Below are 27,445 nucleotides of genomic sequence, written 5' to 3'. Positions count from 1 at the left end.
GCATCTGCGCGTGGATGCAGTCCGGTCCTGGCGCTGTATCAGGGCAATTGGCGAGGGCAGCGAGGAATTCCCTCTCGCTGAAAGGAGCATTGTATTTTTCAGAACGACGTGTGTGGAACGATAACGGCGTCCGCTCGGCGCGCTCCTTTAGAGAGCGAAAGGCAGGAGGGTAAGTTGCAGTCGCAGAGCTCGTAGCAAAGTGCGTGGCAAGGTGGTCAGCAATGGTGGCAGCGTCCGTGCAGACAGCGCCGTCCAGGGAGATTCCAGGGACACCCATAGGGGTCTGGTATCCATAAATCCGCCGGATGCGGGACCACACGAGCGACGGGGAGACACGGGAGCCCAAGGATGAAATGTACCTCTCCCAGCATTCCTGCTTACGCCGTGCAATAAGACGACGGGCCAAGGCACGGAGCTTCTTAAAGGCGATGAGGGTCTCCATAGACGGGTGCCGCTTATGACGCTGGAGAGCCCGCCTACGGTCGCGAATAGCCTCAGCAATCTCCGGCAACCACCAGGGGACAGACTTCCTCTGAGGGAGTCCAGAAGAGCGAGGGATGGCAGTCTCGGCCGCAGAAATAATTGACGAGGTCAAGACACGGACCACCTCGTCAATGTCACCCTGTGGGAGAGAAGCAATGGTGGCAGCGGAAGTAAAAGCCGGCCAGTCAGCCCTGTTGAGAGCCCAGCGGGGCAGGCACCCAGAAGAATGACACTGGGGCAGTGACAAATAGATGGGAAAATGGTCACTACCACACAGATCAGGATGCACTCTCCAGTGAAGGGATGGGACAAGTCCGGGGCTGCAAAGAGAGAGATCGATGGCCGAGAACGAGCCATGGGCCACACTGCAATGCGTGGGAGCACCGGTGTTCAAGAGGTTAAGGTCGAGCTGAGCCAACACATGCTCCACAGCGCGACCGCGGTCATCGGAGACAGTCCCACCCCATAGAGTGTTGTGAGCATTGAAATCGCCCAGAAGCAGCAATGGCGGCGTGAGTTGAGCCAGCAGCGCAGCCAAGACATGTCGGGGGAGTTGCCCATACGGAGGAACGTAAACAGAGCAAACAGTAATAGCCGGCGAGAGCTCAATCCTGACAGCGACTGCCTCTAAAGGCGTCAGAAGGGGTACTGGTGAGCTACAGACAGAGTGGTGAACAAAGAGGCAAACTCCACCTGAAGCTCGTTGACAGTCAGCGCATTGCTGGAAACCAAGTTTCCTGAAGAGCAATGCACAGAACAGGGGAAACACTCAGAAGCATCCGGAGCTCAGGCAGGTGGCGGAAATACCGGCCGCAATTCCACTGGAGAATGGAAGCAGGAAGGGACTGGGAGGGCGTTAAGTCGACTAAGAGGCAGACGGCGCCGCAGAGTCAACGGCCGCCACCGAGCGAGAGTCAGCTGTGTCCATAGGAAAGGTATCCGAGGGTTCCGTGAGGGCGAGATCCGCGGCAGAGGCGAGGATCTCCACCGCATCCCCAGAGCCAGAGCTATTGACAGCAGGTGGTACTGAAACTGCCGGAGCGTCCTTCTTCTTGGACACGTTCCGGTCCTTTTTCTCGCGTCTGTCCTTTGGCTTAGAGGGCTGGGAGAGTTTCTCTGAAGGAGCGTCGGAGGCTGACGACGACGCAGAAGCCCTACGACCAGCAGGTGGATGAACCTTCAGCCACTGGCTGACATCCGGCGGGGTAGCAGAAGAAACGGAAGAAGGGAGGGCCCCGAGGGGCCCCGAGGGACCCCTTCCGCGAGAGAGGAGCCGGCAGAGACGACGCCTGCGGAGACGATGCCGGCAGAGAAGGGGGAGGGGGAGGGGGAGGGATCGAGCCCCCTGGTTTTGGAGCAGATGTCACTCCTGAAGCATGTGCGGGGGGAGTGACAGAAGGGGGTTTGCCCCCAACTGCTAAGGGGGCAACAGAGGAAGGCTTGCCCCCAGACACGAGAGGGGCAGACAGAGATGGACGGCCCCGAGGGCCAACTGAAGGCGGCACAGAGGAGGCGACAACTGCCGCCCGCGAGGGCGACGATAACGTAGCTGCAGCATAAGAAGTTTGAAGAGGGACAGGATGCAACCTTTCAAATTTCAGTTTTGCCTCGCGATAAGTAAGCCTGTCCAGGGTCTTAAATTCCATAATCTTCCGCTCCTTATGAAGAACGGGGCAGTCCGGCGAGCATGGAGAGTGGTGTTCCCCACAGTTGACACAGACAGGCGGAGGCGCACATGGAGAATCGGGATGAGAGGGGCGTCCGCAATCTCGACATGTGGCGCTGGATGGGCAACGGGAGGACATATGCCCGAACTTCCAGCACTGGAAGCACCGCATCGGGGGAGGGACGTATGGCTTGACGTCACAACGGTAAACCATTACCTTGACCTTCTCAGGCAATACAGCACCCTCGAAGGCCAAGATAAAGGCACCGGTGGCCACCCTGTTGGTCTTGGGTCCTCTGTGCACACGACGGACAAAATGCACACCACGTCGTTCCAAGTCAGCTCTCAGCTCGTCATCGGACTGTAACAAGAGGTCGCGATGGTAAATAATACCCTGGACCATATTTAAGCTACTGTGGGGAGTGACGGTAACAGGGACGTCTCCCAGCTTATCACACAAGAGCAACGCCCGTGAATGGGCTGGGGAGGACGTCTTGAGGAGGATGGACCCATTCCTCATTTTAGACAAACCCACCACTTCCCCAAACTTATTCTCCAGGTGTTCCACAAAAAACATAGGCTTTGTCGAAAGAAAGGAATCACCATCAGTCCTGCTGCAGACAAGGTATTGTGGTACATAAGGCTCCTGCTTGGCACTAGATCTGCGTCCCTCCCATGGCACAGCCAACGAGGGGAACGACTGAGGATCATATTGTGCAGCATCGAATTCAATTTTGCCTCGCTTAGAGACACTGGTGGCAGTGCGACCACCAGCTTGGTGAGATTTATTGCGCTTCATTGCGCCACATCCGCCCAGATGCCACCTACTTCGAACGAGGGCTCTCCCCAAGGGCGCCACCCAGCCAAAGCAACGGGTACCTGGCCGATATCCCATTGCCCGGAGTCCCCGTGCCCCAGACAAGATGGGCACATACTCCTTGGCATGCATGGGGAGAAAACAGCTCTGGCATCTGTAGTGCGATCCCTGCGTGGTCAGGGGGCTACCACCAAGAGGGTACATGACGACCCCACCACAACGGACTGGCTACCGTGCTGGATTTTAGGTGTTGAAAGGGTCCACAGTTGCCGTGGGCGCTAAGAAGGGGATTGCGCACAAGACGAGGAGGCAACCCAGAAGACATGGGGTGTAAATCCCTCCATACGACAATAGATAGCATGCAAGATGGAGGTGCACGATGGACCAATAGAAAAACACCACGTAAGGCGTCCTTCCCCAAATGGCACGCACTAACAATGGAAATTTTGAAAATGGCAGTTCAAACCCAAGTGGGGACCATCACATAAGGCCGAAACTTTGAAGACTCCTTTTAGTCGCCTCTTACGACAGGCAGGAATACCGCGGGCCTATTCATACCCCCGAACCCGCAGGGGGGGTTCCCATATGGAGAATGGAAGGTTGTAGACTTCTTCATTACATGAGAAGAAATTGAGCTTCCTCATCTGTGCAGTCCGACAGAATACCTGAACAGCAGGAGCTTGTCTGGATGACGTAGTAACAGTAAAGAAGTGTTCAGCTAAAACGTGAGCCATGTCTTCTGTCATTTCCACAAAGAACACATTTTTTGACAAGGCCGTAAGGGGATGTGTACTATCCCTGCCCGAAATCCGTCATATTGATTCCCAAACTTGTGCAGTGGAAGTGGACCAATTAATGGAAGTCGTGAATTCCCTCCAGGAAGCCCTCTCCTGTTCTTTGATCACTCACCTTGCATATGCTCTCACAGACCTGAAGGCATCAAGACTGACTGTAGTTGGACAGTGGTTGAAGTTCCGCAGAGCTGTCAGTCTGGTCCTGATTGCCAATCCACAGTCATCATTTCACCAAGGTACAGGCAGTTGCCTGAGGCGGTTACTAGACCTGAGGATGGACTCTGCGGCAGCCCTTTGGATCTCACGAGTGATATGGGCCACTGCCTCCTATGCACAATCCTTTTGTTCAAAAACAGCCTGTCAACTGTACTGGAACCAATTTGCCCTCTGTATCATCCACCTACATGGTCTTCTGTTGGCTACCATACTAGTTGGCAGATGGATCCACACTGGAAAGTGGTCACTAGACTGTAAATCTGGAGCCACTTCCCACTGAACTGAGTCTGCAACAGCTGGGTGACAAAAACAAAGTTCAATAGCTGAAGCTGTGGAAAAGTGAGTTATCTGACTTGCATTCAGAAGGCAGATACTCTCAGAATGGACGAGTCACTCGATCATGCGACCCCTGGAGCAGGTAATAGCCGAGCCCCACAGCACATTGTGGGCATTGAAGTCCCCCACAAGAAAGAGTCGGTGTGGGAGAGCCTGGAAGAGGTCTGCCAGTGTGTCTGCATCCAAAGCATCACTGGGGGGCTGGTACAAAGAACACACTGTGATATTAAAGGGTGCGAGAACTTTCACAGCAATTGCTTGCATGGTCGTGGTAAGAGGGACAGGAGAGGAGTGGCATCTGTCATCAAGGAAAATAGCCACTCCACCTTTAGCCCTGTCTCCAGTAGTATCATCCTTCCCGTATATATGGTAGCCCCATAATGCAGGTGTATCTGTGACTTTAAGATGTGTTTCTTGTAAGCAGATGCAGAAAGGTTTATCCTATACCAGCAGCTGCAAAGCTTCCAAATGTGAACAACATCCATTCACATTCCACTGCAACACAAGACGTCCCTATAGAAGCCATTGGTTAGTGATTGTTGTTCTTTTCTTTCTTCCTTGGAGGTGGTGATCTACCAGGGAGGTCAGGCGGAGGAACATCAGCTGGTTCCTTGCTCTCTGGTTCCTTTGAATGGCAGTCCCTATATTCAACAGCATAGTCCCCATCAGAAAGGGAGAGAGCTCGCCAAGCCGAAGGTTTAACTACCGCTTTCTTGGGCTTAAAACTATTTTTTGAAGGGCGGTTTTCTTTACCGACAGGAGGAGGTGGTTGCCTGGATTGTGGGGATACCTTAATTGGCTTCTAATGTTGGGAAGTGATATGTGGATTAGGTGATAAGCCTATTGCTGACGGCTTCTGAACGACATCAGTTGCAAATGGAGCATTTCACCCCACAGGTACAGCGACAAGTACATGTGCTCGTACTTGAATCTGTGGTCTGAGTTTGCGTGAAGGCATCACGCTTAGCAATTGGTGTCTACATCTATATTCATACTCTGCAAGCCACCTGACAGTGTGTGGCGGAAGGTAACTTGAGTACCTCTATCAGTTCTCCCTTCTACCCACATCTCGTATTGTTCGTGGAAGGAAGGATTGTCGGTATGCCTCTGTGTGGGCTCTAATCTCTCTGATTTTATCCTCATGGTCTCTTCGCGACATATACGTAGGAGGAAGCAATATACTGCTTGACTCCTTGGTGAAGGTATGTTCTCAAACCTTCAACAAAAGCCCGTACCGAGCTACTGCGTGCCTCTCCTGCAGAGTCTTCCACAGGAGTTTATCTATCGTCTCTGTAACGATTTCGCGATTACTAAATGATCCTGTAACGAAGCGCGCTGCTCTCCATTGAATCTTCTCTATCTCTTCTATCAACCCTATCTGGTACTGATCCCACACTGCTGAGCAGTATTCAAGCAGTGGGCGAACAAGCATACTGTAACCTACTTACTTTGTTTTCGGATTGCATTTCCTTAGGATTTTTCCAATGAATCTCAGTCCGGCATCTGCTTTACCGACGATCAACTTTATATGATCATTCCATTTTAAATCACTCCTAATGCGTACTCCCAGATAATTTATGGAATTAACTGCTTCCAGTTGCTGACCTGCTATATTGTAGCTAAATGATAAAGGATCTTTCTTTCTATGTATTCGCAGCACATTTCACTTGTCTACATTGAGATTCAATTGCCATTCCCTGCACCATCGGTCAATTCGCTGCAGATCCTCCTGCATTTCAGTACAATTTTCCATTGTTACAACTTCTCGATATACCACAGCATCATCTGCAGAAAGACTCAGTGAACTTCCGATGTTATCCACAAGATCATTTATGTATATTGTGAATAGCAACTGTCCTACAACACTCCCCTGCAGCACACCTGAAATCACTCTTACTTCGGAAGACTTCTCTCCATTGAGAATGACATGCTGTGTTCTGTTATCTAGAAACTCTTGAATCCAATCACACAATTGGTAAGATAGTCCATATGCTCTTACTTTGTTCATTAAACGACTGTGGGGAACTGTATCAAATGCCTTGCGGAAGTCAAGAAACACGGCATCTACCTGGGAACCCGTCTCTATGGCCCTCCGGGTCTCATGGGCGAATAGCGCGAGCAGGGTTTCACACAATCACATTTTTCCAAACCCATGCTGATTCCTACAGAGTAGATTTCTAGTCCCCAGCAAAGTCATTATACTCTAGCATAATACATGTTCCAAAATTCTACAATTGATGGACGTTAGAGATACAGGTCTATGGTTCTGCACATCTGTTCGACATCCCTTCTTGAAAACGGGGATGACCTGTGCCCTTTTCCAATCTTTTGCACGCTACGCTCTTCTAGAGACCTATGGTACACCGCTGCAAGAAGGGGGCAAGTTCCTTCGCGTACTCTGTGTAAAATCGAACTGGTATCCCATCAGGTCCAGCGGCCTTTCCTCTTTTGAGCGATTTTAATTGTTTCTCTATCCCTCTGTCGTTTATTTCAATATTTACCATTCTGTTATCTGTGTGACATTCCAGAGAAGGAACTATAGTGCACACTTCCTCTGTGAAACAGCTTTGGAAAAAGACATTTAGTAGTTCGGCCTTTTGTCTGTCATCCTCTGTTTCAGTACCATTTTGGTCACAGAGTGTCTGGACATTTTGTTTTGATCCACCTACCACTTTGACATGAGACCAAAATTTCTTAGGATTTTCTGCCAAGTCAGTACTTAGAGCTTAAGGACTGACGCAAAAGAAGTAGCAAAAAAAACAGTGGTTGCATAGCTTTGAAACCTTTTTTAGTTTCATCATACGGGGTGCGTCTCTTTACTTTCAACTCCTGAATTATCCTTTCCTCATTGTAAACCCCACACAATCCTCGGAGCAGTTTACACATTTCAGAGGAAGTGTACAAGAAGTGCCTGACTTGTCAGTGGAGCCTCCACAATTTCCACACATAGCCTTCCTGTTACACCCCATAGCACTATGGCCAAATCTGTGACACGTGTAACATCGCATGGGGTTAGGAACAAACGGTGAATCTTAATTCGGATATAGCCTGCAAGGATATGTTCAGATAATTCCAGACTACTAAATGTTAGAATAAATGTTGCCAATTTTTCCAGTTTGCCATCAACTCTCCTCATAATTCTGCACTTCCGTGATGTCCAGATTTTTCCATTCTTCACATAACTCCGCAGGGTCCACCTCCATTATATCGGAGCAAGTAAACACACCTTTACTAAAGTTAAGGGTTTTATGCAACTCAGCCTCAACTGGGCTGTCACCTAAGGCCTTACATCCCAGATTCCTAGATATTTAGTTGGAATTAGCAGTTTCAACTAGAAGTGTTCCATTATGAAGTTTTCTGACACTTTTCAGAGACCCAGCAATACATTCCAATGCCTTGTAAATATAGAAAGGGGATATTTTCTCAAAGCTTCCCCTTTTAGATTCATTATAATGAAAGTGTTATGGCACACCAATGCCCAGTTACTATGATTCAGAGACTGACCAACCGAGTTCTTTGAGGAGTGGGTGTAGGTGCTGCTGACAGTACACCCCTCCCATCAGTAGTAGTAGTAGTAGTAGTTTCACGAGACAGTTCCATAGGGATCCCACAAGACGCTAGGGAAACAACCGTTTTTTATAGAGGTCTGTACTTTCGTTGCAGTCCAGGTAGTGAAGCCAAGATCCCTGTTCTCCGAAACACACAACATTCCACCGGTGCACCGCACAGTGCCCGCTGAAGTATGATCAGAGCTTATGGTGACAGAGTACTGGTGGCACTTACCTGTCCCCAACTCAGGAACCCTGGGGTCGCCAAGCCTGTACTCAGCAAATGAATGCTGAATCCAAGGGGGCTGGTGCAAGAACGAACATGACCGAGAGTGATCACCACCAATTCTGCACCCATTCAACAGCGAGTGTTGTTCACTAAACCTTGCATGGGTGCAGGCAGAACCAGGTCATCCACCGTCCCTAGAGCAATCAGTGTATACCACTTCCGAACATGGAAATGTATTAAGGATGGCCAGGAACAGGTGGTTAAAGACCAAAGAGTCGACAGAGTCTTTCAGTCGAAAGGATAGGTTGAGACAGATCTGAGGATGGCGTACACACCATGCGGGCATACATAATTGCTGCCTGGAAAGAGGCCACAGTGTGGCAATTTGGAGTTCAGAGCAGAGACACTGTATGTCAACTACGATTGTGACTCCAGTCCTGGGCGTCTGTTCCAGGATGTGAGGGTCCCTACAGGGAGAAAGGGCACAATAGTACGAATGTACCGGGTATACATAAAGTCTGGAAACACTTTCAATTATTTATCACGCAGTCACAAACGTGGCGAGTTCAGGTATGGAGCAAGTTTTTTGTGTGCTAGAGTTCGACAAAAACAAGTGTGCTGCAGTTGTTCAACGGATGTTTAGAACCAAGTACGGTAAGAAGCCACCAACAAGGAAGGACATTTACCACTGGCACAACAAATTTGTTACGATGGGTTGCTTGTGTCTGGCAATGAGTAGCAGGTGTCCCAGTGTGAGTGAAGTGAATGTGGAGTGCATACGAGGGACATTCCTAAGGAGTCCAAAAAAAATCAATGTGTTGTGTATCCTGTCAACTCGAAATGGCTCCAATGAAAGTGTGGAAAGTCCTGTGACAGAAGCTGTCTATGAAACCATTTACGTTGGAGCTAATGCAGAAGCTCAATGATGGCGACACAGACAAGCATTTTGAGTTTTGTTTACAGGTGGAACAACTGAATGAGAATGTGAATGGCACTGTTGATCACTTAATTTTTAGTGATGAAGCCACTTTTCACACTACTGGGGAAGTGAACAGGCATAACGCAAATCTGGGGTACCAAGCATCCACACTAATGCATTGAATTTGAGTGCGATTCCCCAAAGGTAAATGGTTTTTGTGCCATTACATGTCGAAAACTGTACGGGCCATTCTTCTTCACCAAGAGCACTGTCACTAGATATTCCTACGCGGACATGTTGCAGCAATGGATGATGCCTCAAATGCAACTGTACTCCCCATTAATCTTTCAGCAGGATGGGTCTCCACCCCAGTTTCATCGTGAAGATCATGGGTACCTGAACACTGCAGCTGCCACATCGACGGATCAGCCGTGCTACAGAAGGGGATAGCTGTTTCATGAAATGGCTTCCCCGATCACCAAATCTCACTCTGTGTTACTTTTTTCTGTGGGGGCACATTAAGCTCTGGTGTATTAACTCCCTGTACCACGTGATGTAGCAGAGCTCTGGAAGAGAATACGGGAAGTGATTGCCACAGTCTACGATGACATGCTGTGACGGAATTCGATTACCATATTGACGTCTGCTGGGTCACTCATGGTTCACATATCGAATGTTTGTAAAAAAAAAAAATCTTCAAAATGCAATATGTATGACATCTGTAAAATGTTTAGTTCTTGTGCAAAAAATAATTGAACATGTTTCCAGATTTTATGTACACCCTGTATATCACATAGTTGAGCAGCAGTAGTTGGTGCCTGATCTATATTGGTGGGCCCCAGCTGTGTGAGTAGGCTATTCACAGAACAGTTCAGGCCCCACAACGCTGTATTGATTCTAGCATCCACAATGCTGATGACAATGCCAAGCCATATACCAGAATGCCATAATCAACATGTGACAGGATCACAGCTTTGCAAAACTGCAAGAGTGTAGAACTGTCTGTGCTCAAGATGATTTTACTGGTGCTACAAAGAATATTAAGGTGTGACCAACACATTCCCTTAAAATGGTGAAGATAAGGAAATCACATAAACTGAGCTTCAAAGACCAGTAAAAAAGTCCCAGAAAGTGATAATACTCCACCACAATGGACAATTGGTCGCCGAGGTACAGTTTGACTTGTGGATGGACAATATGAAGGCGTCAGAAGTGCGTGACACATCTTGGTGGCTGAATACTGGAAGCCACAAGTGAAAGCCAGAGTATGTGCCTTTTGTATGGCATCCTGCATTTGGCGTTCAGCATCTCCCACAGTGGAGGAGCAATAGTATATGAAAAAAATTGCTTGCCTACAGGGAGGGTGACACTTTTTTCTTTTGAAAAGCACATGAAAGTTTGATCTGTTTCATTTGCCAATCATCCACCTTAGTGCCACCAACTCCGAGTGGGGTTCACCATCCAGGCACCACCCAGCCACAGCAACGTAACCTGGCTGATTAACCATTGCCTGAAGGCCCCGTGCCCCAGCTATGATGGGCACATATGCCTTGACATAAGTGGGGAATTTCCACCTCAGGAAGCAATAGTAGTGTGAGCCCTGAGTGGTCCGGGGGCTGCCACCATGCCGGTATTTTATGACACCTCCTCCACCCCCCCCCCACCCCACCCCCCACAAAAAAAGGAATGAGTTTTGGGTGTAGTACTTTTGCTAGGAATCAAGGGGTGCAAAGACAGAATGGACACTGCACTGGATGACCTTCCCTGCAAAATCTGCATGTCTAAAATTTTGGAATGGTAGTTCAAACCCAACAACACAGACCATTTCGTGAAGGATGGAAAGTTGTTGAAAGTACCAGAAGGGAGAAAAAATGAGTGTCCAAAATAATAAACCAAACTGAAGCATGATCGGCACCAAGAAGACCATTCTATGGAAAGACAGATGGGAAAAAAGAACAGTAGGATACATTTGCAGCACAGAAATGGAAGTTGTGTTGCAAGGGCTGGGGGCCCTGTGGTGGTCACACACATACTCACAAAAGAGATGTAAGCCCCCTGGGGAAAGGACAGTGTTCCACAGAACTAACAAAGGTGGTTGTTCACAAGGACTACTTTCATGGTGTGATCACCTACAGTTACCACATTTTTGGGTCAGACATGCAGTGAGGTGAAATATGACCAAATCACAAGCATTGGAAGCATCTCATGGGTGGTGGGACATTAGGTTTCATGTCACATATGTACACCACGACTAACTTCTTCCAGAAGGACATTCCCTTCAAAGCCATTCAGGCACTTGTACCTATTCCATTATCCTCAGGACCTTTATGGACACGTTGGACAAAATGTATGCCTTGCCTCTCAAGATTGGCCAGTTGATCCTCATCTGTTTGGTGTGTAAGGTCTGAAGAGAATTCATTGAATCAAATTCAAAGCCTTGTGCAGGGTGATGGTTCACTCACTTGTCACCTACCCAGATGTTCACATGCCTGAAGAGCTGTAGATTGTCCAGCAGAAGAGACTAATCAATAGCAATCCATTGCATATTTTTCCAATTGACCCAACTTCTCTAAATTTATCATCAATATGCTCCACAAAAAATAATGGTTTTGTCGCAGTAGAAATATCCCCATCCGTTCAAGCGCTACTGTGTTCTATTGAATACATTTTTCACTCCTAGATGTTTGACTTGTCCTCCTTTCCATGTGGTAGCCAGGATAGGGAAAGCAGTAGGGTTGTAACTGTCTGGGCTGAGGTTTCAATTCCTGTCATCCACACCGCTGCCACCTATTCCAACCACAGGCTCTCCCCATGGGCATCATCCAGCCGCAGCGAAGACCATCTTGCACAAGGGCCATTGCCTGGAGTTCTGGCACCTCATGATGACAGGCATCTACTTCTTGGCATGTGTGGGGAGCAAGCACCTCAGGCATCAGCAGTGTGATCCCTGTGTTGTCAGGAGATTCAACCAAAAGAGTACATACTGACCCCACAACTATTGGCACTGGCTTTGAAGTGCACATAACAGCCTATGCAGGTACTGTGCACAGATGATATGCAACACTGCATGCAGTATGTGCTGTATAAGGTGTACTTCCATAGTCAGTCCACACTTCAGAAAAACTCACACCCGGAATGGGATCATAAATTACCTCAGCTAAAATGTAGTGAATGAAAGAATATTCCAAAAATGGAAGGCAAAATGCAGTAACCAAGTCAACATCAAAGTATGCCACCATGAGAATGAGAGAACAAGAAGGAAAGATAGTGAGAAATGAGAGACTGCAGTACAGGAAATTCTTGACCTTGTGAGTGGTCATGTTTCTTCCTCCTTAAAGCTGTGCTGATGTGGAGAATATTCATTATCTTAGAACACCTTGTTTAGATGTCCCAGCTCCTTTGCAAGGCTATCAGATACCACACCCATGGTACACCAACATTCGAAAGACGCGCATAGTTTGAAAAGGGTGGTGGAAGCTAGATGACTGGAAATACAGGGCCTTACACATTGGCTTATGGTAAACAGAATGCCCCCAGTAACCAATCTGCTTTCCAACTGACCAAGATGTCGAGAAACAGCAAGCAGCTCCTCTTCTCCAGTTTCATACTAAATGTGATAGTCTCATGGACTGAATTCAACTGTTGAAAAAATTGAGACATTCCTTCTTCACTATGGGGCCACACTACAAAGATACCAACATATTGCCAGAAGACTTTTGGTTGAAGTTTTCCCAAATCAAGTGCCCTCTCCTTAAAGTCTTGCATTTAAAAAAATTGCCACTAGAGGGAGGAGAGGACTATCCACAGTAACACAGTCTATTTGCTCAAAATATCCACTGCTGAATAAAAGGTAGGTTGAGGAAAGGGCATGACAAAATAGCACATATCAGCTTTGAACTTACTGCTGATTAGTAGCAATGAACCTATGAGAGGGATCTTAGTGAAGAGTGAGACAACACGGAGATTTACTAATAAGTCTGATTCACTGACTCATTACTAGTTCAGTTTATTGAGAAAGTCACCAGAGTTGTGAACATGATGCAAGCATTTCCCCACAAAAGGTCTCACAAGGCGAACGCGGCAAGTTTAACAACCCAATTTTCCAAAAACTTCACTCAGTGAAAGAGGATTCAGCTGAAATGGTGGCACAGTATTTAGCGCCATGGCCTCTCACTTTTGGGCCTATGTTCAAAACCCAATTGTTTATATTTTATTTATTTATTTCATTTATCTATGCTTGTCCATAGAAGGTAACTTACACCAGTGTTTCTTATCAAGTTAGGGAATGCAAGGGTGTTATATTAATTTCAAAATTACAACTGGGTTTCAAAATAAGTGTCACACACTTACTGTGTAATACACACACATGTGGTACTTTCATAGGTTACAATAGTTTTAGATTCTCATAGTTATATTTCAGTCTTATATCAATTTTTATATTTTATTCTTACGTTTATTCTTCAGGAAGATTTGGTGCATTCCCTTGGATGATACCATTCATAGAAACATTCGAAACAGAGACATTCTTAAGACTCTGCACATAATCTGAGGGCAGGTTTGCTACAGAGACATTTCTTCATACATATGTTACTCGAGAAAGAAATGTCGTTAAAACTGTTGAAGATTTCACACACTGGCAATGATTTTGCGGCGAACCACACATAACAAGTCACTTCACTGAAAATTGGTGCTTGCAATTTATTATAAATCAAGAGGCACAACAGGAATTTCACCGAAAACCATTTCAAATAATTTTCTCATTCATTTATTATTACTTTTTATACCAGATGTACAGTTAGTAGATGCACAAGGGCAGTATTATTTCAATATACATTGGAAAAAAATTGTGTAATAATCTTCCACGGACATGGATACATAAATGAAACACAAAATAGTAATAATCGGATTTTGAACACAAGGTGCAGAAATGTGGAGCTGGGACACTAGCCACTGTGCCACCACTTTGGCTGAATGATTTACCCACTACAAGGCACATAAATTACCTCGAAAGCTTTGACTGTCATTTTCGCAGAAACGGTCGAGTATCTACAGATAAGCCAAGACATTTGTTTGCTTATTGTGACTCCTCTTCCACTGCCTGAAATTTCTGGAAAATCAGGTTATGACACTTGCTGTGTTCTCCTCGTCAGTAATAATGCAAGATGTGTTGCTAAGTCATAGGTCACAGTGCCAATAGTGCTCATAAAACATGATGTGGGAGAAAATTAAGGGTGCTATCCATTAAGCAGTGTAATTTGTGTGCCATCTTCTCATTACATGGTCTGGATTCACACTTTCAATCTTTCATGTGTTTGGAGTAAATGCTGATGCATATGGGCTATTCCATGCCAAGTGGTTTAGAGGTTCCCGCATGAACATCATCGATTTTGATGAAATTTTGTATGAACAATCAAACATGTTCCCAATGAACATCGATAAAGTTTCATGATTATGATGATTAATTCATTATTTCCAGAGATGTACTCATTTGTTTGATTCCATAGCACACCTATCAAAAGTGCATCCATGAGCTTTCACCAAATTTGAGATATAATATCTCTTGCAATATTTTCTTGAAAGAAACAAAACATCATTTTGTACATTTTTTGCATTATTATTATTATTATTATTATTATTATACATCCCTTTCTCAGACGTTATGTCTGGTTAAAAATGGAAAGTGACACGAACCTTCATCAAGCGTGACTTCCTTTTAACTGTACGGTATATATTATATTGCATTTAGGAACTTTCGGGTAATTGAACATGTATCAATAATTACAGATTTCTGCAGTTGTATATATACGTTTGGATGTAGCTGTATTGCGTTGATGTACTGGTGGATATTGTGTGGTATGACTCCTGTAGTTGATAGTATAATTGGTATGATGTCAACTTTATCCTAATGCCACATGTCTTTGACTTCCTCAGCCAGTTGCATGTATTTTTCAATTTTTTCTCCTGTTTTCTTTTGTATATTTGTTGTATTGGGTATGGATATTTCGATTAGTTGTGTTAATTTCTTCTTTTTATTGGTGAGTGTGATGTCAGGTTTGTTATGTGGTGTTGTTTTATCTGTTATAATGGTTCTGTTCCAGTATAATTTGTATTCATCATTCTCCAGTACATTTTGTGGTGCATACTTGTATGTGGGAATGTGTTGTTTTATTAGTTTATGTTGTATGGCAAGTTGTTGATGTATTATTTTTGCTACATTGTCGTGTCTTCCGGGGTATTCTGTATTTGCTAGTATTGTACATCCGCTTGTGATGTGATCTACTGTTTCTATTTGTTGTTTGCAAAGTCTGCATTTATCTGTTGTGGTATTGAGATCTTTAATAATATGCTTGCTGTAATATCTGGTGTTTATTGTTTGATCCTGTATTGCAATCATGAATCCTTCCGTCTCACTGTATATATTGCCTTTTCTTAGTAATGTGTTGGATGCATCTTGATCGATGTGTGGCTGTGTTAGATGATATGGGTGCTTGCCATATAGTGTTTTCTTTTTACAATTTACTTTCTTCGTATCTGTTGATGTTATGTGATCTAAACGGTTGTAGAAGTGGTAATGAAATTGCAGTGGTGTAGCCGATGTATTTATATGAGTGACTGCTTTGTGTATTTAGCTAGTTTCTGCTCATTCTAGAAAGAATTTTCTTAAATTGTCTACCTGTCCATGATGTAGGTTTTACATGTCGATAAATCCCCTTCCTCCTTCCTTTCTAATTAATGTGAATCTTTCTGTTGCTGAATGTATGTGATGTATTCTATATTTGTGGCATTGTGATCGTGTAAGTGTACTGAGTGCTTCTAGATCTGTGTTACTCCATTTCACTACTCCAAATGAGTAGGTCAATATTGGTATAGCATATGAATTTGTAGCTTTTGTCTTGTTTCTTGCTGTCAATTCTGTTTTCAGTATTTTTGTGTCATCTTCCTGACTTTTTTTGGAATGGATTCATGTTATGGACAACTATTAGTTTTTTTATTGTGTAATGCCACTGATGTGCCTTTTAATTCTGTGCATTACCAAGGCATTATTATTATTATTATTATTATTATTATTAATAATAATTCTGTCGTAAAAAAGGACACTAAAAAATGTTAAATTTAAATTTGTATATATCTGGAAGTAATTGCGGGATACACCTGAAACCTTGCTGATAATAACTTACCCTTACAAATTACATTCTCCTACTGCTTTCCAGTAGTTCGCAAACTGAAGGCTAAGTTGATGATGCTTCTAAATACCTCCAAAAATGGCTATTTGTTGCCATCTTTACAAAAAAGGTTTTTTGGAAATCTTTTTTCACTTTGTTCATTAGAAAGACCATGTTACAGCACTATTTGGTTTTGCAATGCAAACATATAAGGCCCTAAAAAACAATGACAAGGTGGAGGTGCACTAAAAATTGGCCACATTCCACTGCAACTTTTATTATGTTCTACAACTGTTTAGTACTCCCTGCGTAATCTTGTATCAAAAGTCTTGATGTCTAGGAAGTGAGGCAAAGTCTGAATAACTCCAGAAAAATATGTATTTTGTCATGACTCATTTTGACACATTTCAGTCTGTTCTGCTATACCTACAAAATCAAACTGATTATACACTTCATAATTTAACTGTGCATTACCAAGGCAGTGGATATCATGGCAGCACAATAGTTGCATAACAGCTGCAGTACACATCATCTAAATAACCTGCAGATTTTACACCACTGCCAACTGTGTAAATTTTGGTGAAGTTCACAACAGTCTTCCGACTTTTTTTGGAATGAATTCATGTTATGGACAACTATTAGTTTTTATATTGTGTAATGCCACTGATGTGCCTTTTAATTCTGGCTTAAGGTGTAGAATTCTTGAAGTTAGTATAGTTTGCAGTTCATGTGGAACATTAGTGTACACATGAAAAATTATATAAATGTGTTGGTATGGTCCATGGTGCATTATACCAGTTATTAGGGTTTTTCCCCATTCCATTCACATATGGAGTGCGGCAAGAATGACTATTCAATGCCCTGGTGTGTACTGTAATTATTCTAATCTTATCTTCACAATCCCTATGTTAGTGATACATGGAGGGTTGTAGTACATTCCTATAGTCATCATTTAAAGCCAGTTCTTGAAACTTTGTTAGCAGACTTTATCGGGATAGTTTACTTATATCTTCAAGAGTTTGCCAATACAGCTCTTTCAATATCTCACTGAGACTCTCTCACATATCAAACAAACTTATACCACTGGTGCTGCCCTTCTCTGTGTATGTTCAATATCCCCTGTTAGTCCTATTTGGTAGAGGTCCCGCACATTTGAGGAATAGTCTAGAAGTGGTCAGATGAGTGATTTGCATGCAATCTTCTTCGTACACCGATTGCATTTCCAACATAGTCTACCAATAAAGTGAAGTCTACCTCTTGCTTTACCCCAACTGATCCTATGTGATCATTACATTTCATATCACTACAGAGTGTTACACCTAGGTATTTGTATGAGCTGGCCCATTCCAACAGTGACTCATTGATATTATAGTCACAAGAACTATGTTTTTTATCCATTTTGTGAGGTGCATAGTTTACATTTTTGAACATTTAAAGCAATTACCAATGGTTGCACCATTTTGAAATTTAACCAAGATCTGACTAAATATTTATGCAGCTTCTTTCAGACACTACTTCATTAAGATAACTGCACCATCTGCAAAAGCTACGAGGTTACTATGAATATTGTCTGCAAGGTCATTAACGTATAACACCAACAGTAAGGTTCCCAAAACACTTCCCTGGGGCACACCTGAACTCAGTTCTACATCTGATGTTATTCAAGACAACATGCTGCGTCCTCCCTACCAAAAAGTCCTCAATGCAGTCACAAATTTCACTTGGTCCCCCATATGATTGTACTTTCGATAATAAGGGTGTGTGTGCGCTACTGAGTCAAATACTTTTTGGAAATCAAGAAATACTGCATCTACCTGATTACCTTGATGCAAAGCTTCCAACTACTTGTATTTTTTACATGTTTCATTAATTTGCTGAAGTATGTCACGAGGAAAACTATATGGCTGGCCATATGATGTCACTAATGGGATTGTTAGGAAAGAAATTGTGATAACACAGGACCCAAAAAAAATTACACATTTCAGATGTGATTACCTCAAATTATTAGAGCCACAAAATGAGAGAACTATTCTTTGTATGGATTCCTTATTTCATTTCACTTTTTATAAAAGGAATTTTGTAGAAGTGAATGCTGGAAAAAAAAAAAACCTTATTTGCAGTTTTTCTGACTCAAGCTCATTTCCTAGTCATCAGGTCTTTTGATATTATCTTCCACAGAGACAAGTAAGCAATTGTAGAACATAATAAAAGATGTCATATTTAATTTAAGTACCATGGAATATGGGCCATTTTTTTAGAAAAATTATCAACTTTATCCTCAATTTGCGAACTGCTACAAAGCAGTAGGAAAATGAAATTTTATATCTCAAGACCTTGTATTGGTAAGTTACTATGTGCAAGTTTCAAGTGTATCCAAAAATTACTTCTGGAGATATAAAAAGCTAAACTTCACTTTTTTTCCAAGCATTTACTATTGCGGCCAACTTTCTTTCAAATTATCTATATGCAAGTCTCTTGGGAAATATATTTTTATTCTTTTGTTTAAAAGAGTACACAATGTTGTACAAGATCACGTAGTTTTGTTCCTTCTAGGAAAATACTTCCGGAGGCACTACGTCTCGAAGTTGCCCAAAACTCTAAGGTGCTCTGTTGATAGCTGTGCTATGGAGTCAAACAAATTACTATATCAAATTGACAAAATAAAACTTTATTAATGTTCATTGGGAACATGTGTTAATGTTCACACAAAATTTCAGTGAAATCCGTGGCAGTCATGCAGGAACTTTTTTTCTAAGCTATGGAATGATCCATATATCAAGTGGCTTATCCTTCTTTTTATGAATTGATAGCTCAAGAGCCAGATATTCTTACCAGCAGAGAGAAAGTATGATCATTCAATACAATATAACTTTTAAAACCATAGCAAATAAATAAAAAGTTGTGCTACCACAACATAGTAGTTCTTCATTCTGTTGGATTACAGACGTTTTTACCCAAGAAAAGCCAATGGACATTTTCCTTTGCACTCCTAATTATTACTTTTCCACCACTCTCTCTCTCTCTCTCTCTCTCTCTTCTTTAACAGGGTGTAAAATATTATCACTATCTATCCACAGCAGCACTGAACTTAAAAAAATCAATAGAATTATTTCACTAGTGCAATAGCCACAATATTAATATGTAAATCAGTTCTATCAGTTGGAAGTTACTTGTAGGCTATCTTAAATAAGGCTTACTGTTAATGTCACGTGACTTTTAATTGAAAAATAATAGTGAAGTAACTGTAAAATTTCATACAAATCAGAACAGACTGTATGTGCATCAAAACAATGATGCATAGCAGACTTTGGGCTATTCAAGTGAAGTGAGACACATAAGATGTTCAAATGGGAGGATTGTGCAGAGTTGGAAACAAATGGCCATAACAAGTCAATCAGTAAAAAGGGGGGGGAGGGGTAGGGATGGAAGTTAAATTCTGCCAAGAGAGCTCAAAGAAAATATAACATTCGAGGCAGCAGTATGGGAAAGGAGGGTAGGGATGCAGGTAGATACTCGAGGTAAATCAACAAAGGTTATGTGTGAGAGAACTGCACGACACACGAAATGAACACAAAATGTAGACATCTTAAGGTGTAAGGGATTATCTTCAGTATCTATTAATAAAGTGTGAATAGCTCTGGAGACAGGCTTCTGTGATACACTATCTGACCAAAAGTTCAAAAGTATCCAGACATCTGTTAGTGGACATTAATATGGTGTGTGTCCACCCTTCACATTTATGATGGATTGAAATATGTTGACGACACTTTCAACAAGGTATCTGTATGTATGTGAAGGAATGGCATCACAAGTTGGAACCAGAAAAAGGTAGTAATGTCGGATGCTCAGGTCTGGAGGGAAGTAGACATTCTAAATGATCCTGAAAATGTTCCAACTGGACTTAGGTCGGGACTCTGGGCAAGCCAGTCCATTTGAGGAACATTATTGTGTACAAACCTTCACCTCTGAGATGCTGCTTTATGACAGCTTGCATTGTCATGTTGATAAAATCATAGTCTCTGAACTGTTTCTCAACTGTACACAATGCTGTAAAATGTGATTATATTCTTTCACATTTAGTGTTTTCTTAAGCCCAATAAGAGGATCATATCTTAACCACAGAAAGCACCCCCATAACGTAACACCAACTCCTTTTTGCTTACACGAACTGCAAGAATGAGAAATTCTGCAACACCAAACGAAACCTGAAACCTGTTTGTGAACTGATATAGGTTAAGTTAAATATTGACAGCAGTGCATCCAGATTTTGTTAAAATGAGTTAGCAAGCTCTCAAAATGACAATATGTATCGTGCAAGCGTGAAACTGTCTGAAGTGCTAAAATTTCGCGACAAAGTGAGTTGTCCCACATGAAGTTCACGGAAATTTGCAACAATCTACAATTTGTAACAATCTACACGGAGAAATTTCACAAACTGCATTCTGTTTCGGTGAGTTAGCTGATACACGATATCACGGGAACGACACCATAATTGGCATTGAATTCCATTAATTTTTAGTAAACAGGTTGTGTAGTGACTAATCTACCGCAACTATCATGAAGCATAGAGTAAATGACAGGAAGCACTTTAATGAAAAACAATGCTGTTCGGAACTGAAACAATCACTTACATATCAGACGTATGTCGTTCGTTTGCTTCTTTCTCCATTACTTAGTCCGGCAACAATAAACAACACTTATTTATTGATTCGAATTTCAATCACAAACAATTATGAGGTTTCTTTTTTCAAACCGAAGAATTTCTTTAAAGCGACGGATAACACCAGTCACCTTCCTCGGCTGTTGTATCTACAGCCGTGCACAAGCATAACTTTGATAAACAGACACCTTAATTTTCCGTAGTTGCTTTAATTTATTCTCTGCTCTGCCATAGATAACTAGCAAGTAACTCGGAGCGCAACGAAAGGCATCCAAGGGACTTCCATTATTATTCGCCTGTGTCACTGCAGATCTGCATTTTTCCCACTCCGTCATTTGCCATAATAGTTCTAGCGTAGAGCGTCAATAAATTCCACTCTAATGGTATTGTTCCGGTCTGTCATTCGATAGCTCCTCGTTTCAGATATCCGCATGAAATTAAATAAAAATGACGGGGCTCGCGACAAGGGCTTTCGTCGACCCATGAACCTTGAGCTGAGACAACAAATTGAAGATTTGTTAATGATTTAGTTAATTTTTCGAATGTCAAATGCGTTTGAAGTATTACTGTTAAATTTTTTAAGTTTTATTAGCGGATTTTACTATTAGTTGACATAAGTCATGCATTTATTAAAAAAATATATTCATTAAATAGCAGATTGGTATAGGTATATGTTGTATCTTCGTCATGCCATATGAAGAACTTGCTACGAAAAGCCTGACTTGAACTTAGCCAGTCACACAATAATGCCACTCGCAACTTTTTTGTTTTCATAATAAATTGTTTTCATTTTATTTCTATACTGCTGTATTTTGCTCATTGTTTATGCATTTTGGTTACTTCACTTTGTCCATGTGATATGACACACAATTACTGTGCCACCTGTACTTCTTCCGTATTATGCCTTATTTTTACCTTGCATTTGGTTTATATGTATTGTTATTCTCTTGATTCAGAATTTTATACTGGTGCATTTACTGTTTTCAGTGTATAATTTTCTATTTATTATGCACTCTCGTTAAGCATTTTTGTATCTTTATCTGGTTTATCGTATGCAATGCTCATAATCGCGTCATTTGGTGGCCATGTTAGTTACTTTGTACGTAATGTTAGTTGTAATTTGAAGCTGGCGACTCACACGTGACGCCATAAAGAGTGTATGAAGCTTCTTACCCTCTTTGGTATGTTCATTTTAATGTAAGTTTTTAACTGTTGTCTGCTTTATTATTATTTGTTTTAAATAAACTATAGTTCCTCATGACTCTTGTATCCTTTCTACAAATACTCGGAAGATGAGTTCACTCGAAACACGTATCGGTAGATAAAACTGAGTTGTTCAACATCATCATCAGTGCCTCTTCAGATTTGCATAATTTCCTCTTCCCTTTATGTCGTCTATCATCTTGTCTTCTCTCCTTCTTCCTCTCAGTCTTCTCCCACAAACCAATCCGTCCAAAGCATGTGCTAGCAGGCACTTCCTTCTCAATGAATGTCCCAACCAGTTCTTTATCCTTTCTCTTACGACCTTCAGAAGACATCTTCTCTCACCAACCCTTTCCAATACTCTTTCATTACCGGTACTCACTCTTTCCATCCAGCTTATTCTCTCCATTCTCCTCCACATCCACATCTCAAATGCTTCTAACCTTCTTTCATCCTCTCGTCTGAGAGTCGATGTTTCTGCCCCGTATAGTGCACACTCCAGACAAAACATTTGCCAAGCCTTTTCCTTAGACCTTTATCTAATTTGCCACATAAGAGTGTCGCCTTTCTTTGAATGCCTCCTTCGCTATGGTAATTCGAGTTTTCACTTGCTTTTGACATCTCAAGTCTTCAGTTATTGAGCTTTCAAGATTTTTAAATGCACTTGCTTGGCTAATGGTAGACTGTCCTATTTTAATATTGGACAGTCTGTGTCTTGTACTGATAACCATACTCTTTGTTTTTGCTGTGTGTATTGGCATTTCATATTCCACACAAGCTTCATTCAGATCTTTCAGCATGTTATTCACTGTCCGCTCGCTTTCTGCCACTAATACCTCATCTTCAGCAAATCTTATACATTCTATTCTCTTTCCACCAATACATATTTCTCTTTTCCCATCTAAGCCTTTCGGAATAATCTCTTCAAGATATGAGTTATACAATGGTTGGGAAAGGCAACAACCTTGTCTAACACCTCATCCAATGCTGCTTCCTTCTGACATTTCATTTCCAATCTTTATCCTTACTTTCTAGTGTAATTATTCTAGTGTAATTATAGAGTCTGTATCAGTTGTCTCTCTTTTTCCAATCCACTCTTTTCCTCTTCAAAATATCCATCAGCTTGTTCCACTGAACTCGGTCACAATCTTTTTCTAAATCTATGAAAACAGCAAAGATTTCTCTACCTTTTTCCATACATCTTTTCCCTATAGTTCTTAACAGACCAGTAGTATCTCTTGTTTCTTTTCCTCTTCTACATACGAACTACTCCTCTGAAATCTCTCTATCAAGCTTGCCATATAGCCTTCTATTCAACACTCTCAGCAAGACTTAAGCTGCATGAAGAATTAGACTGATGGTCCTATGCTCTTCACATTTTTTAGTGTTTCTCTTTTTGTCTATTAGTATCACAACTGTTGCATGGAAGTCCTCAGGCCACTCCCCTTTGTCACATATCTCGTTACAGAGGTAGACTATTTCTTTTCTTGAATTGTTTCTCAGACTCTTCAACAGTTCTGCTGTCAAATCATCAATTCCACATGCCTTCCTATTCTTCACCTCCTTCAATGCCTTTTCTACTTCTTCTTCCAAGATGATGAATCCTTTGCCAATCTCTGGCACATATTGCTCCTCTTCAACATTAATTTCGCTTTGTGTTTCACCCCCATTCAATATATTCTTGTCATCTGTTCAAAACCTCCTGCGATTCTACTGCTAGAGTACCATCCGCTTTCTTTTTTTACTTGTTATTCCTCTTTCTTTTACGTTTAATACTATCTCACTAGCCAGTCTATACATCATTTCATACTTTCCCTCTTTCTCCATTTTCTCTATTTTGTCGCATTTCTGTTTCATCCATTTTGCCTTGATTCTTCAGTTTCTCTTCCTAATTCATCATTCAATTTCCTGTACCTCTTTTTGCCTTATTCAGTTTCTACATTTTTCCACTTCCTTAGCTCTTCCATCTTTTTTAACATGTTTTCTGTTATACATTCTTTCCTGGTACTTTGGGATACACTAATTCCTATTACTTCCTTGGCAGAGTCCATCAGGTCTTCCCTCATTTTTATCCATTTGTTATTAACACTTTCATCAACGCTGCCTCTTTCCCATTTTTCCATAAACCTGTTTTCCAAGTCTAATGCCTTTCCTACCTCTTCGAGTCTTTCTATGTTTAGTCATTCTTTTGTTTTACCTCTCCAGACTTTTTTCAACTTCACTTGTGTTTCTCCCACTACTAATTCTACTAGATTGTGGTCTGAATTTATATCTGCACCTGGAAAAGCTGTGGCAATCATCAAGTGACTAATAAAAATTCCTACAGCGACCATAATATCAGTGTTTAACATTTGTAAAGAATAAGAGTTGCTTATTACATCCAAAAATGACGAGAAAATAGTATTTATGTCCACTGATTATTGAACAAAGGAAAAGGGAAATATATTTGTTGGCAGGGACAAGTAGAGATCCTTCAGTAGTTGTGCAACACGAAAACTACCCAAAGTTACTAAAAAGAAGTTATTAAAAAGTCAAAGAATGTGCACATGATGCAAGAAATCAGTAATTCCGACAACAGACTTCAGGCTATATGGAACGTAGTGAACAAATTCATGAACAATGATTCCAAAGTATAGAACACCTGACTATTAAGCAACTGGAGACTGAAGGTATTTATATTTTCAAAGTAAATAAAATTTTGTATGTAGTTGTGTATCTTTACCTTAGTAGCTTTCGCTCTTTAATGTTCATGTATCTGTATCACATGATATAAAAGCCGTATTTTTCACATTAGATCAAGTTCCAAGTCTGTACAGTTCACAAAATGTCAAAAACGAACAAATAAGGTAAGTTGAATTTGAAGTAATACTGCTGAAGAGTGTTTACATTTTTCATTCCCACTCCTCAGTTCCTGTACAGTGTAATGTAGCCTGTGTAACGAATAATATATGATTTTTATATGTTTGCATTAAACTTTTATACTGGAATTAGCATCAAAAACTGTTATCGTCATTGTGCCTGAGTCTATCAATAGCAATAAGACTTTGATGTCAAAAGAGACAGTCACAGGCCTCTGTTCACGTAGGACTTGCATCCAGCAATGATTATCAAAAAAAAAGGCAGTACCTAGATTTAGTAAGGAAACTAAAATAATCAATATAATTAGCTTCGTATATAAAGGACAAAAATCATACCATAAAATGTCTAAATAGGTTAAAGAGAACTGAAAATAGAAACTAAGAAAAAACTGTAGGTCCACCCCTACCCCCCAGAACTGCATGGGTACTTCAGCTGAAAGGTCACAGGAAGGAAATAGCACACTATGTCCAGTAGGATTGTGCCTAGTTAAGTGTCCAAACAAACCTTCAGGTTGAGAACAGTATTGACTTACACTAGAAACGACCATTTAAATGCCTCAAATAAAAATTTAAATAATTTTCCACCGTCTATTTCATATTACTGACCTGAAAATCTCATTCATTATGGAGGGATATTTAACTACTTTCCCTAGTAGGCAAATTGGAAAATGTGGAGTGTGTGAATAGCTGTGCACCAGTGCCACTATAAGTTTGTGATCAAACATTAGTGTGTGTATAATATGTTTTATGGAGTCTTTCAGTGGTTTGATATTATACATATTTAGTTTATTTTGATATTTGTGACTTAATATGTTTCATTATTATTTCATTTATTATGTACATGTATAAATTTTATCTTTCAAAACGGAAGTTAATTATTAATACTATATATCGATATGATGTTTATGGCCCATTTAAGAATTGTTGATCTCTGCTTTACTTATTGACATCTGTGATATAAAAAAAGGTTGTGTATCAAAGATAAAAAAGTACAATTTGAATGGAATACTGTTTTTCCTGCTGTAGCTAATGATACATAAATGGGCTTCTGGTCAGTGGCTAGTAACATCTTAAGTGTGTACACTGTACTACTCAAAAGCTACAAGTGACTTGCTGTTTTGTTGTGGCACACTAGGAACAATGTACTATATTGTAATGTGATGAAGATAGCTTTGATTGAAGGAACCAGGTTCTAAGATGTGATGCAGCAAGTAATACGTAATTTCAATCATTCTCCATACCCCAATCCTTTACAGCTGTTGCTGAAGTTTCCTTTGAATTCTTATGTAATAAAATTGATACTTCGATAATTTCAAACAAATACATGGGTAAGTAACTTCAAACCTGTTTACAGTACACAGAATTAGATACTATAACATGGAAAAAGAAGAGAATAGAAGGTCTGGATAGTTGAAATGTCAGAGGAAAAAACCAGGTAAGTCATTTTTTTATATTGAGTTATTGCTACAGTCCAAGTCAGACTGACCACAAACTTTGTTGAGAGGTTAAAACTGTAAAAAACAAGTGAAACAATATACATTTTTTTCGAAACTGAGTTATAGCTACAGCTCGATTCAGACTGATCATAAACATGTGCTGAGAAAGAAAACTTAGTGAGTCCAGAGATATTAGCGTACAAAGTTTGCTGTAAGAGGAAAGAACCAGATAATACAATAAAAATGTTAGGTTATGGAACAGAAAGGCACTGATGGAAGCACTCGAAGATTTGAAGTAAAATGATAGAACCATACAGATGTAAGCTATCTCCTTTCACTGTGTTCAGTGTTAATCAAAAATTGTTGTGGACTAGAAGACACTATTAGTTTCACAGTGCACTGCAAAATGCAGCCTATTAAGCTAATGTCATCTGAATCCAGCAACTGCCCTATGCTGAAATATCAAACGACTTATCACAGAGGAATGCAAACGCATCAAAACGAAAATGTCGACCAATCGGTGGGCTGCCTGAACTGCCCATTCGTGATAGTAGAGGTATGCATAACTTCAGAATTCTGTACTTCTCTAGTGCACGAGAGCTTTGCACTTATCTTCCCTCTGCCACAATTTATATCGAACTATTCCATTATTTATTCCAGATCTTCTTCCAGTTGACAGACTAAAATATGAAGATTTTTTAAGACTAGTGGAGTTTTGCCCTCCTGGTATTCTGAAGTTTTTCAGTCAGCTTCCCTGTAGGAAAATATACGTGATGTGAGTTATCACAACCAGAAATTCGTTTAGTCTTGGTTATTAATGGAATTATTGCTTCCATTTCACTTGACTTTCCCGTTTCTTTCCCCATACAGAGTGACTTTTGACTGCATTTTGAGAAATTACTTCATTTCGGCAACATTCGATACGCCCAAGCTGTTTAATTTATGAAATAAAAATTATTTTATGTACTTAAATATTGCTGTAATCACAGTCCAAATATTAAAATCGCTTTTTCTCAAGTTTTTCCCTCTGACTCTTCATATGTGGTGCTGCAGAAGAATGCTAAAGATTAGATGGATAGATTGAATAACTAATGAAGAGATAATGAATCGAATTGGG

General features: G+C 41.4%; 1 protein-coding gene across 1 annotated transcript in view; it reads right to left on the bottom strand.

Annotated features, from left to right (window-relative positions):
* LOC126298871 (F-box/LRR-repeat protein 5-like) overlaps positions 1-21,308 on the bottom strand; it is a 103,819-nt gene extending 82,511 nt beyond the window's left edge. The window contains exon 1 of the mRNA XM_049990386.1: positions 20,803-21,308. Coding sequence (XP_049846343.1) covers positions 20,803-20,840 — 38 coding nt within the window. The 5' untranslated portion in view covers positions 20,841-21,308. The remainder of the gene's footprint in view (positions 1-20,802) is intronic.
* Between the last annotated feature and the right edge of the window lie 6,137 nt (positions 21,309-27,445).

The sequence above is a fragment of the Schistocerca gregaria genome, chromosome X (genome assembly GCF_023897955.1).
Source record: "Schistocerca gregaria isolate iqSchGreg1 chromosome X, iqSchGreg1.2, whole genome shotgun sequence".
NCBI lineage: Eukaryota > Metazoa > Arthropoda > Insecta > Orthoptera > Acrididae > Schistocerca > Schistocerca gregaria.
This window is presented reverse-complemented; position numbering and strand designations above follow the sequence as displayed.